We start from the raw sequence: 13,787 nt of genomic DNA on the forward strand, positions 1-13,787 counted from the left end.
AAAACTCTCATTTTGATTTATAGATAGAATAGGGACGAGTTAAAACTCCTGTGTGCTTTTTATTTGTCTGTAACCACTTTACACGTGTCCTGGTGACTATTGTTTCTGGTACTGAATGTAATAGAAAACCCCATTATTGAGTGTTTGCAGTAACAAGAATAGAGGAGAATTCTTGTAAAGGGGTAAACTTGTCCCCATGACAAATGTCTAAAAAGGGAAAGGGGGGGGGGGGGCTGAGGGGATCATAACTGTGCCCCTCTCTATCAAAAATGAAAAAAAAAAGTTTGGCTTTTTACACACAATTTCATACATGGTCTTCACCCTTATATGCACACTCACAGAACAACTGCTTCTGCTTCCTGCACTATAAAAACACAGGAAGCCAAAAAATAAAAGAATAATGGCATTATGGCACCAGTGCACATAAGTAGCTGTGCTAGGAATTATGGGATATGTAGTCCCCAGGAGGTTTTGTACATGCAGAGCTCATGCTCCCCAACTGGAAATTCAGGGGGAAGCTGCACGGAAGGGGTTGGATGCTGCCCCAGGTAATTAAGGTAAATGTCAATCTATAGTGGCATTGTGGTAAATAATTGATTAATGCCCAGTTACAATTTTCCAAGACAGATATATCTATAACAGCTAAGGGTTTAGTATTACTTTCTGACTATCATTTACAAACTAAGACTGTACAGTGGCAGCGTGTATGAGACCTTAAAGACCTTAAAATGATTGCAAAGTCTTGTTTATTTATTTTAAATAGCAAACCATACATACTTACCTCCTCTATGCAGTTGGTTTTGCACAGAGCTCCTCTTCTCAGGTCCCTCTTCAGCTATCCTGGCCCCTCCCTCCTGTCAAGTGAGCCCACAGCAATCAGCTTTCTATGGGGGCACCCAAGCCAAGTCACAGCTCAGCATGGAGCTCCGCCCCCGCCCCCTCTCTCCCTTGATTGGATAACTGCCTTTGATTGACAGTAGCAGGAGTCAATGGTGCCGCTGCTGTCTCACAGCCAATCAGGAGGAAAGTAACTGACGGCTAAGACAGTCATGGATATCGCTGGTGAGATATGGAACTCTGGTAAGTAATTAGGTGGTGCTTTGGAGGCTGCTACACACAGAATTTTTTTATCTTAACCACTTCAGCCTCCGAAGAATTTGCCCCCTTCCTGACCAGGCCATTTTTTGCGATACAGCACTGCGTAATTTTAACTGACAATTGTGCAGTCATGCAACACTGTACCAAAACAAAATTTATGTCCTCCCCCCCCCACAAATAGAGATTTCTTTTGGTAGTTTTTGATCTTTGATTTTTATTTTTTGTACTATAAACAAAAAAAGAGTGACAATTTTGAAAAAAAACACATTATTTTGTACTTTTTGCTATAATAAATAACCCCCAAAAAAATAAAAACACATTGCGGGGGACAGATCTGACCCTTTTGACACTTTTTTGGGATCATTGACCTTTATACAGCAATCAGAGTTATAAATAGCCACTGATTACTATATAAGTAGCAGTGGCAGGGAAGGGTTTAACACTAGGGGGAGATCAAGGGGTTAAATGTGTTCCCTCAGTGTGTGTTCCAACTGTGGGGGGGGGGGTGGGACTGACTGGGGGAGGACAGAGATCGCTGTTCCTAAATACTAGGAACACATAATCTGTCTCTACTCCCCTGACAGAAGCAGGATTTGTGTGTTTACACACACACATCCCCGTTCTGGCTCTGTCAGGAGCGATCGCGGGTGCCCGTATCTGTACCCCTTAGAGCGCCCGCCATACAAATACGGCGATTCGCGCAGGGGAGCCATACTGCCGCTGTTAAATGGAGGCGGAAAGTGGTTAATGCATAGAATATAAGATAAAAAACCTTCTGCCTTTACAACTCCTTAAATGTTTCATGCTTTGCCTTTAAAATCAATTGTACCAGAAAGGTGTGAGCTATGAACTAAAGGGAAATCCTTCCTTTAGGATGGATTCACACTACTGGGCTTTAGTAACGCACATTATACATTTTGGTCTGTTGCAGCGCCTTTTTTCAACAGCACCCCAACACAAATGCATACTGCAATGCACGGTCATGTGCTACTATGCGCTTCTGTGCGCTCAGGGCCATTTTTAAGGCAGGGCAAAAGGGGCAGCTGCCCTGGGTCCTGTCATTGTTGTGGGGCCCAAAGCAGCTGCCTCATACTTGCCAACTATCCTGGTTTAAATTCCCTTGTTCCTTGAGGTTTTAGTCCTGTACTGTGTCCCAATATCTCAGTGTGAAGTGCTGCTACTATTGCTGCCCAGCTCTGCCCTATTGTTGTGTACAGATGACTCACCTTTTTACATGTAAATTACCGGAATTCATATGTAAATAGCGACGGCATTCATATATACTTAGCGGCAGACAGCAGCATTGATATGTATATCATACCCCCCAAGGTCATATTCTCAGTAATCTCTAGGAACTCTAGGCCGAAATTTGGCCAGCAAAAGTCTGATGAAGCATACACACAATTGCATTTTCCGACCAAAAGCTCTCATCAGTCTTTTGCTGGCCAAATTTCCGATCATGTGTACATGGCATTAGTGTTGTTTCTTTTAGCAGTCTGTAATTAAAAATCAAAATTTCAAAAACCAATTGATAATGATGTAAAAAAAAATGTTTGCGTTCTGTTTTTTTTAGAATAATCTGCTGTTCTGTGAATGTTTATTCTGACGACATTTTCCTAAGTAATGATTAACACAATCCAGGATGAGTCGTTTCATATACGCTGGACAATCCCCACTTCTCTACACATACTGCACATATTCACATTCATAAATCACCAATGCCACAACTTTTTAAAAGCCTGTTATTACTGGAGCTAGAAAAAAACCCAGATTAAATAATAATACGTCTTCTATTATACCTTTTGTTTAGAACACTGGATGCTCTCCACCCTTCTATTTTAGAGATGCACATTTAAAAAAAAAAAAATTAGAACATTTTTTTGGATGAGCTGTTTTTCTGCGTAGTTGTATCCAGCCAATAGCAGCACAGGAACAGGGTTTTCTTGGCAATATATGAATCGGTTCTTTCACAGGAGTTGATGCACAGAGCTCACAATTTCAAACGTGGGTTAAACTTTATATGGGGATCCAAAGCCTGCAGAAGAAAATGCCTGAAACTGACAACTCCAAGGACAGCAGGAGAAGCAGCAAGTACAGTATGATAGCCATGCAGGAAGACACAAGCTGTTTGGGCAAGCTGAAACTAAAGAACAGCCTGGCGAAGGAAACTCTGTCTGAGTTTTTTGGCACATGTTTGTTGATTGTAAGTGGCAGCTGCTTTCCTGTTTCTTTACAAGTGACTGTGCTGATGTGTGCGTTTTACTAAGTGCTTATGTGTAAGGCAGCTGTTTTCCTTTTTCTGGTAAGAGCGTAGAAAAAGAAGACGTCTATTAATGTTTTCTTTGCTTTTACTTGCAGCATAGGTACTGCACAAGCCAGTAATTAGTATGTCAGATTAGAAGACTAAAGCCTCATACACACAATCAGATTTTCGGATGAACGTTCGTCCATTTTTTGTTGCATGCTAGTCTCATGTCAAAAGTGAAGAGGTTACTCACCATACGAAAATTTTCGTACGACAGAATTCAACTTCAGAAGTGACATCATGTGTTGAATAGTTTTGTACGTATTCTTTAATTTCTGAGCATCCGTAGTCTTGATTTTTTTCGGACCAAAACCATAGTAATTAAATGAAAATTGGAGGTTGTTTTCAAAAATGTTATAGTCTACACATCTAGCTTTTATCATACGAAAAAAACGAATGAATCGGCTGCTGAAAGCACCATACTAATGATTCGAAAATCGGCAGATCGCTAGTCAGACAAAGTTTTGCTTCTGATTTTCGTATCGTGTGTACGGGCCTTTACTAGCTCCCTGTAGTAGCTTTGCCACATTTTCATCTGAAGTAGACAGAGGGGCATGAGAAGAACACAAAGTCGTTTAGGATTGAATGGAACTTTACTCTACTTAAAAATTCAAGACATGTCTGTTGCCCCCTTTGAGCCTTTGGCGCATTGAGCCTTGCTTAACAGACAACAGAAAAGCACTGCATGCTTTGGTATTCTGGTGACTATACACTGTAATCAGAATTCAGGATGTTATTAATCTCCTATTTCTTCCATCTTAATAGAAAATGAAAAATGACCACTTTACATTTTCATGTACTGATAATGACCAACAAGCCTGAAACGTCTGTAATAAGTTTGAAATAAGGTTTTCACTGCATCCAATTTGCATTACAGGAGACTGTGACCGGCTCCATCCCCCACCAGTTCTTCTAATCAGTGTCCATCTGAGTTATAGTAGGAGTCCTTTTAGTTCTCCCATAAAGAGGAGTGTATTTTTCCCATAGTTAAGAAGCAGGATCTTCCATTCTATGAGTAGTGTAGGACCCACTGAAAACGGGGTACTATGACGCAGTAGTGGGCTTAAGCACTGTATGGCCATATGGTGCTACAAAATCCCCATATTAGCTTATTTGCTTATTATATTCACGTGCTTTAAATAGCCTTGTAGGATTTAAATGATATTTTTGTATGTGTGCACCATAATCTTTTGTTCTGTTTGTATGGTCTTATGGCAGCACCATCTTTAATGTGATGCATAGTTAGGGTGTGCCCCTCAAGTCTTTGTTTGTCTGTGAGCAGCTCCATTCACACAACTTCAGGGCGGCCGGTCTGAATTGTTCTTTAACCTCCCTGGCGGTATGATTAGTTCTGGTTTTAGGTGCTGAAAGCGGTGCAATTATTTTGCAGGGAAATTTGGCATTTTATATTGTAGTCCTGTAATTCTTAGGAATAACTCTCTTAAATCTGTTCAAACCAGAGTCTAGCAGACATCCCGGGTATGATAAAGTTTATAATATAATAAATAATAATAAAAATTATTCAATAATGTAATCAAATTTAAAAACACAGAAATTTGCTCATTTGCAGAATTGTCTCTGTCATTAGATCTAGTGTTTTTGATGACAAATTTTCCCACAAATCGCTATCACTCAATTCTGGAAGTGATTATAATTTATTATCGCTGTTTTCTAGTTGGTCTAAAATCACTTTTGACATAAAGGGACACTTTTTGGTTGCTATGGACAATCTCCAAATTCCAGGCAGAAAAAACAGTATTTATAATATAAAAGTACATGCAGGGCACTGAACAGACCACTAGGGACAAAGGGGGTGTGTAATTTTTTTATACAGTACTGTAATCTGTAAGACTACAGTACTGTGTGTGTTTTGTGTGTTTTTACTTTTTTGAATTTGGCACCGATCTCCGCTCCCGTGCGCCATAAGGTCGCAGGGAACGGAGCTCGGCGGCATTCGGGCACTGTGTGAATCGAGCGGAGGACGGCTCGATCACACAGCGCGGAGGACATCGCTGGATCCAGGGGACAAGGTAAGTAACCTCTCCCTGTATCCAGCGATGCTATCCCGAGGGATCGGGGTTACCGGTTATGGTGCTGAAATCCCAACCCGAGCCAGACTCAGGATTACCGCTAGGGAGGTTAAAATCAGGTGGTATCTGTGCTTTATACTGGCCATACACTATACGGAAAATCAGGCGAACCCAATTTCGAAAAAAACGAACATTCAGCCGCGAGCGCAAACGATGCTGCCATCATGTAATGACCGATAAATCATTCAGTGGACATAAATAAATAAATATTATGTTTTTTTTTTTTTACATATACCTAGTGCAGACAGGTCGGACGGGAAACACATTAACCTTTCAATTTATTGTTCGTTCGGCAGAACATTTCCAAACTTTTCCTTAATTTTTTCGTCTCAAAAGCATCCAAACGATTATCGATTTTGTGCCCATTAACCGAAAAAACGAACGAACAGTCTAATGACCGAATTTCGGCCGATTTTTCGTATAGTGTATGGCCAGCATTAGTTCTGGATTTATATTAGATATAAGTACAAAATAATAGAGAGCAAACCTACACCTTAAAAGATATTTTTTTTTTTTTTTTTTTTAGCAGAGACCCTAAATAATAAAATGGTGATTGTTGCAATGTGCCTTTCATATGCAATTTTTTGGGGAAAAATACACTTTGATGAATTGGAAAAAAAAAAATAGTTACCCTCTTTTTTTGTATAATGTGAAAGATGATGTTATGCTGAGTAAACAGATACCTAACATGCCATACTTTAAAATTGTGCACTCTCATGGAAGGCCAACAAACTACGGTACTTAAAAATTTCCATATGCGACGCATTCAAATTTATTATAGGTTACTTTTTTAGAGTTATAGAAGAGGTCTAGTGCTAGAGTTATTGCTCTCACTCTAACAATTGTGGCAATACCTTACATGTGTGGTTTAAATACTGATTGCATATGCGGGTTTGACTTACGTATGCATTCGCTTCTGCACTGCAATATTTATTTTTTCTTAATTATTTTACTTTTTATTTTTACACTGTCCCTTTCATTTTTTTTTTTTCTTTTATCACCTGTATTCCTATTACAAGGAATGTAAACATCCCTTGTAATAGAAATAAGCATGACATATCCTCTTTATTGAGAGATCTGGGGTCAAAAAGAACCCAGATCTCTCATTTACCTTTAAAGGCAAAAGAAAAACAACTTTTTGATACTTTGACTTTAAAAAAAAAAAATAATAATCATTTCTTTCAACCTGAGAACCGGACATGGCCTCAGAGGTCGCTCTGGTCCTCCAAGAGCATAGAGCCAAGTGGGGGCTATCTTGCCCTCATTCAACTTCCTGCATAGCCATCGGCCACATCGGATCGGTTTCCGGGCTTATGGATGACTCCAGTAAGCTTGGAAATGACGGGAAGTGACGGGAAGAGACGGGAGGCGGGAAGCCGCCTCTAAAGGTGATCCTGCAGTGAATGTGCCGCTGGGGTGACTACAATTAGACACCAAATCACATAGAGAAAAAAATGATACTGGGGTTATGGCAGCTAGCTTCTGCCTTAACATAGTTACATAGTTGGTGAGGTTGAAAAAAAAGACACAAGGCCATTAAGTCCAACCTGTGTATGCTTTTATGCTGGTATTACATTGTATATCTCTGTATGTGAAGGTCACCTAGGTGCCTGTCTAATAGTTTTTTGAAATTATCTATGCTCCCTGCTAAAACCACTGCAGTTTAAGGTTAAACCACTTCTCTTCTAATTTTAGTGAATGGCCACACGTCTTTTTAATTTCCCTTTCGCTGAAAAGTTTTATCCCTATTGTGGGGTCACCAGTGCTGTATTTGTATGTTGAAACCATATCCATGCTCAAGCGTCTCCTCTCCAGAGAGAATAAGTTCAATGCTCATAATCGTTCCTTATAAATAAGGTCCTCCCGTCCCTTTATTAGCTTTGTTGCCCTTCTCTGGACTCTCTCCAGTTCCAGCACATCCTTCCTGAATACGGTGTCCAGAACTGGATGGCATACTCCAGGTGCAGCCTTACCAGAGTCTTGTAGAGTGGGAGAATGATCATTTTATCCCCGGAGTTAATCCCCTTTTTAATGCTTGCCAATTATCTGTTGGCTTTGCTTGCAGCAGCCTGGCAATGCATGCCATTGCTGAGCCTGTCATCTACTAGGACCCCCAGGTCCTTTTTCCATCCCAGATTCCCCCAGAGGTTCTCCCCCTAATGAGTAGATTGCATTCATATTTTTGCCTCCCATATGCATAATTTTACATATTTCTACATTAAACCTCATTTGCCATGTAGTTGCCCACCTAATAAATTTGTTTAGATCTTCTTGCAAGGTTTCCACAACCTGCAGAGAAATTATTGCCCTGCTTAGCTTTAGTATCACTTGCAAATACCGAGATTGAGCTGTTTATCCCATCCTTAAGGTAATTTATGAATAAATTAAATAGGACAGATCCCTGGGGGACCCCACTTTCCACACCATTCTGAGTACTCCCCATTTATCACTATTTATCACTACCCTCTGAACGCGCCCCTGCAGCCAGTTTTCAATCCATGTACTCACCATTTGGTCCATGCTGACAGACCTTAGTTTGTACAGTAAATGTTTATGGGGAACTGTATCAAATACCTTTACAGAATCCAGATACACCACATCTACAGGCCTTCCTTTATCTAGATGCCTGCTCACCTCCTCATAGATTGGTTTGTCAAAACCGATTTTTTGTGAATCCATGCTGATTTCTGCTAATGATACCATTTTTATTACTAAAATCTTGTATATATAATCCCTTATCATCACCTCCAAGAGCTTACAAACTATTGACGTTAAGATAACTGGTCTGTAGTTCCAAGGGATATGTCTTGGTTCTTTTTTAAATATTGGTGCTCCATTTGCTTTTCTCCAGTTCAGCTGGTACCATTCCAGTCAGTAGACTGTTCGTAAAAATTGGTCTGGCAAAAAATGGTCTGGCAATTACTTGACAGAGTTCCTTAAGGACCATCGAGTGCAAACTATCTGGTCTTGGTGACTTATTAATGTTACGTTTTTCAAGTCTATTCCTAATTCTATCCTCTGTTAGCCATGAGGGTGCTTCCTGTGACGTGTCATGAGGATAAACCTTGCAGTTTTGATTACTGAAACCTCCCCCTGTTTCCCTTGTTAAGACTGAGGAGAAAAATAAATTCAATACCTTTGAGATCTTTCCATCCTTTGTAACCAGATTCTCTTCATCATTCTTTATGGGGCCAACATGATGTGACCTCCCTCTTTTACTATTTATATACTTAAAGCGGACCTCCACCCTAAAGTGGAAGGTCCACTCATCGGAATCTATTATCACACAAGCCGGTCTAGGGGGGCAGGACCTTGCACACAGACCCAGCTCCGTGACATACGATCGCTGGAGGACAAAGGGAGGAGAGTGCTGCAGTCGCCGGCGGGGAGCATTACCATTGACAGCGGGCGGGGGGTGCGCTCCATAAGATGCAGAGACATTTTCCCCCATATTTCTGGGGGGGGGGGGAGAGTGTGAATTATGGTGCGGAAAATACAGTAGCTCTTTAAATGTATTTCCCATTGGGATGCACTGGCTAATGCCCTTATTTAATATGCTCTTAAAGCACACCCATTTTTTCCTCCGTGTTCTTTGTTACTAAGATTTTACCCCATTTAATATCTTCTAGCAGGGATCATGGTTTAGGGAATTTGGCTCTTTTGAAATTCAGTGTCCTTGTAATCCCCCTATGTTTCCTATTTGTGTGATTTATACTGAAACAAATTTAATTGACCTGTGATCGCTGTTTCCTAAATTGCCCCGTATTTCCACATCTGTGATCAGGTCTGTATTGTTGGTAATCAGTAGGTCTAGTAACGCTTTGTTTCTTGTTGATGCATTTACCACCTGACCCATGAAATTGTCCTGCAAAACATTTAGGAAATAGCGAGCTTTAGATGATATGTCTGGATAATTAAAATCTCCAACTATAATGACACTTCCCATCCTTGCCGCCATTCCAAACTGTGATAGGAGGTCTGCCTCCCCCCTCCCTCTGGTTAGGGGGGCTATAGCATACTATAGTATTACTTTCCCCTTAGTTTCCTCCCTTTGTAGCTCTACCCATAAGGATTTCACCTCCTCCCTTGCTCCATTAGTGATGTCATCCTTCACATTCACTTGTACATCATTTTAGATATACAAGCATACCCCTCCCCCTTTTTTAACCCTCTCTATCCTAGTGATATAGGAAATACCCTTGAATGATTGTCAGCCAATCATTAACCACTTGCTTACTGGGCACTTAAACCCCCCTCCTGGCCAGACCAATTTTCAGCATTTAGTGTTGATGTACTTTGAATGACAATTGCGTGGTCATACAACACTGTACCCAAATTGAATTTTTTTATTTTTTTCCCAGAAATAGAGCTTTCTTTTGGTGGTGTTTGATCACCTCTGTGTTTTTTATTGTTTGTAAAAAATTTTTTTAAAAGACTGAATAAAAAAAAAAAAAATGTTTTATACTTTGTTATAAAATTTTGCAAACAGGTAATTTTTCTCCTTCATTGATGTACGCTGATGAGGCGGCATTGGTGGGCACTGAGAAGTAGCACTAATAGGTGGCACTGATAGGTGGCACTGATAGCTGGCAGTGATGGGCACTGATGGGTGGCAGTGATGGGCACTGATGGGTGTCACTGATAGGTTAAACTGAAAAGCAGCACTGCTAGGTGGCACTGATGAGGCTCTGATTGGAACCACTGGTGGGCATTAATAGGTGGTGCCTGTGGGCATTGATAGGTGGCACTTGTGGGCACTGATAGGTGGCACTCATGGGCATTGCTAGATGGCAGTGGTGGGCACTGTGGGCACTGGCAGGTGGCAATGGCAGGTGGCACTTGCAGGCACAGAGGAGGAGGCAGATGTGCCTTCTTCCTCTTCGGGACCGATGTCCCTTGAGCATAAGCCGGTGAAAGTCTTTTTTTCTCCTCATGCTGTCAGCATGAGAAAAAAAAGCAGATTACCAAGCTTTTGTTTACACGCATGATCAGCTGTCATTGGCTGACAGCTGATCACATGGTAAGGGGCCAGGATCGGCCGCTTACTTGGATCCGTGATCACCTGAGTCTCGGTGACTCGGTGATCACAGCAGGCACGCACGGGGAGTGCGCAATGGGGAGGACGCCCTATGACGGCCTCCCGGAAATTTAGTTCTGCGCTGGGGGCGTCATTTGGCTATAGCGCGGACCTCAAGTGGTTAAATACCAAAGTAATAATGTATATATACTGTGGGCGGTCGGCTATTCTATAATGTCGATAAACAAAATACTCAATGCAATATGAGTATAAAGTTAAATGGAATTATACTATATGGTACCCTAAAAAGTCCTAGTGGTTTTGGATCCATTAAAGGTCATCCTTTTTTGTTCTAGATGTATAGTTGACCAAGGGGCATAAATAAATGATTTGCATGTATCTGTCCATTATTCTGTAATGAAGAACAAATCCTTTATATTTTTGGTTTGAGATGAAAGTGAGGCTTATAGATACCTACTGTTTTAAGTAAATGTTCTTGTTCAATCTTCTTTACATTTTCCTTCAACTATGTAGTGTAAGGGCCTGCCTCATTGCATGCAAATTGAAAGTGTTTGACCTCATATCTTGTGGTTTTGCTAAAACAAGGAACATTGTACAAGAGAATTGTATAATGTATGGCCAACTTAACCTTATTTTACATAATGGAAGCCATGCTATTGTTACCCCCCCTTGCCTCAGTTTTGAGTTGCTATGAGTGATTTACTAAAGAAGCAGCAACTATTCACTCTCCATATTAAATGTTCGCTTAGTGAATACAATGGTTAGGTTCACTTTAAATATCATATCACATGGATGGGAAAAAAACAAGTTGTTGATCTTATTCATTAAACTAAGGGGACAAAAGTCAGAGGACCTCAAATTTCAGAATATAAAACAGCACATATTCTGAAAGTTAATTTAAGGTAGATTGTGTTTAGACTTGTTTACTTTAAAAACAGATTTACTTCACAGTATTATATTTTGTATACATATTTTCATTTATTATACCTATACTTATGCCTTACACCTCACACTTTAAATAGGGCAGTTGTTTTTGTTGTTTTGTTTTTTTCGTCAAGCATATAGATAAGGACATCCAACTATTCTCCAACTATCTGGACTTGTTGCAGCTAAGAACCTGAGAAATTACTATTACCAATGAGTCAGCATATTAGCCAAGGGACTAATACTTTCAGAATAATGTCAACAATGGCACCCCCCTTGGATCTTTTAGGTTTGCTTTAACCTTTTGCAGTGTTATGATTCACTTAGAAAGATACAAATACATTTAGAAACTATAGCATGGAATTCTCACTGTTCCCCTATCCAAGACATCCAAGAGAAGAGATTTCTGACCTAAATTTTGCACTTTCCGTTATTTTGTACAGCTTTATTTCTGTTGTTCCCCAATCTAAAACATCCAAGAGTGGGACTGAATCAGTCCACTGTGCTCTGCAATATTTGGTGGACTAACAACTAACAGTAGGCAGTATTCAAGCTTATGATGCTTTGTGCTAAAAAATAGCCCAGATTGTTACCACATCAATTATACGTTGTACAATGATATTAAAATATGTAATTCTTACCATGTATTTAATATTCAAAATAATAAAACCCATAAAGCAAATACATAGTGAAATACTACAGTATAAAATCATTTTGAGTGTTTCGGTTCGCACCAGAACATTCGAACGGACTGAAAATTCGTACGAACTTTAGAACCCTATTAAAGTCTATGGGACTCGAACATTCGAAATCAAAAGTGCTCATTTTAAAGGCTAATATGCAAGCTATGCAACAGACAACACCAGCAATAAGGGGTATCTTCAGGTGTATACTGTGCTGGAGGCACACAACACCCACTTTAACTCCTGCAGATGTCTGTATTAGAGAACACCAGCAATAAAGGGTAGATCACGGTGTATACTGTGCTGGAGACACACAACGCCCACTAACTCCTGCAGATGCCTTTATTAGAGAACACCAGCAATAAAGGGTAGATACAGGTGTATGCTGTGCTGGAGGCATACTACACCCACTAACTCCTGCAGACGGCTATATTAGAGAGAAACAGCAATAAAGGGTAGATACAGGTGTATACTGCGCTGGAGGCACACAACACCCACTAACTCCTGCAGATGGCTGAGAAAAGAACACACCTGCGTATCTAGCTCTTTCCCTGCACGCCAACACACTACACAAGGCCATCATGCTGGCGGCCTTATATAGTGTGGGGCGTGTACTAAACCCCCTGAGCTATAATCATGGCTTTCCACGCTGCCGGCGCTGTGATTGGCCAAGCATGCGGGGTCACAGTGCATGCTTGGCCAATCATGAGCCAGCAATGCACTGCGATGGCGTAGTGCATTGTGGGCCGTTCGTGCCACACGAATTTGGTGCGAACGGTCCACACAGTTCTGAATTTGCCCAACAGACGAACGCCCGGTGTTCGAGTCGAACATGCATTTGAATCGAACACCGAGCTCATCCCTATTTAGGAGTGTGTCTATGGGAATGTTTGTCCATCCTTCGGGAAAAGCATTTGTAAAGATCAGGCACTGATGTTGGAGGAGAAGGCCTGGCTTGCAGTCTCCTCTCTTGAGGTCAGAACTCTGTGCAAGCCAGTCAAGTTCCTCCACCCCAAACTCGCTCATCCAAGTCTTCATGGACCTTGCTTTGTGCACTGGTGTGCAGTCATATTGGAACAGGAAGGGGCCATCCCCAAACTGTTCCCACAAAGTTGGGAACATGAAATTGTCCAAAATGTCTTGGTATGCTGACGCCTTAAGAGTTCCCATCACTGGAACTAAGAGACCAAGCCCAACCCCTGGAAAACAACTCTACACCATAATCCCCCTCCACCAAATGATTTGGACCAGTGCACAAAGCAAGGTCCATAAAGACATGGATGAATGAGTCTGAAGTGGAGGAACTTGACTGAGCTGCACAGAGTCCAGACCTCAACTCGATAGAACCCCTTTGGGATGAATAAGAGTGGACTGCAAGCCAGGCCTTCTCTTCCAACATCAGGGCCTGGCCTCACAAATGTGCTTCTGGAAGAATGGTCAAAATTTCCCATAGACACACTCCTAAACCTTGTGGACAGCTTTCCCAGAAGAGTTGAAGCCATTAAAGTTCATGTGCATGTAAAGGCAGGCGTCCCAATACATTTGACAATAAAATGTATGTTGTTATCATTGAAAATAAATTAAACCCAGGGAGCAAATGAGAGCAAATGTTTTGTGTCAACTCTGAACTCTAGTGGTGTTGGCCTTAA

General features: G+C 41.0%; 1 protein-coding gene across 1 annotated transcript in view; it reads left to right on the forward strand.

Moving 5' to 3' along the window:
* The first annotated feature begins 2,773 nt into the window (after window positions 1-2,773).
* The window catches only part of AQP9 (aquaporin 9), a 54,680-nt gene continuing 43,666 nt past the window's right edge, over window positions 2,774-13,787 (forward strand). Inside the window, exon 1 of the mRNA XM_077472725.1 lies at window positions 2,774-3,301. Within this exon, the coding sequence (XP_077328851.1) occupies window positions 3,119-3,301 (183 nt within the window). The 5' untranslated portion in view covers window positions 2,774-3,118. The remainder of the gene's footprint in view (window positions 3,302-13,787) is intronic.

This window comes from Lithobates pipiens, unplaced genomic scaffold, assembly GCF_037356315.1.
Source record: "Lithobates pipiens isolate NorthernLeopardFrog02 unplaced genomic scaffold, aLitPip1_a1.2 Scaffold_8, whole genome shotgun sequence".
NCBI classification, from domain to species: domain Eukaryota; kingdom Metazoa; phylum Chordata; class Amphibia; order Anura; family Ranidae; genus Lithobates; species Lithobates pipiens.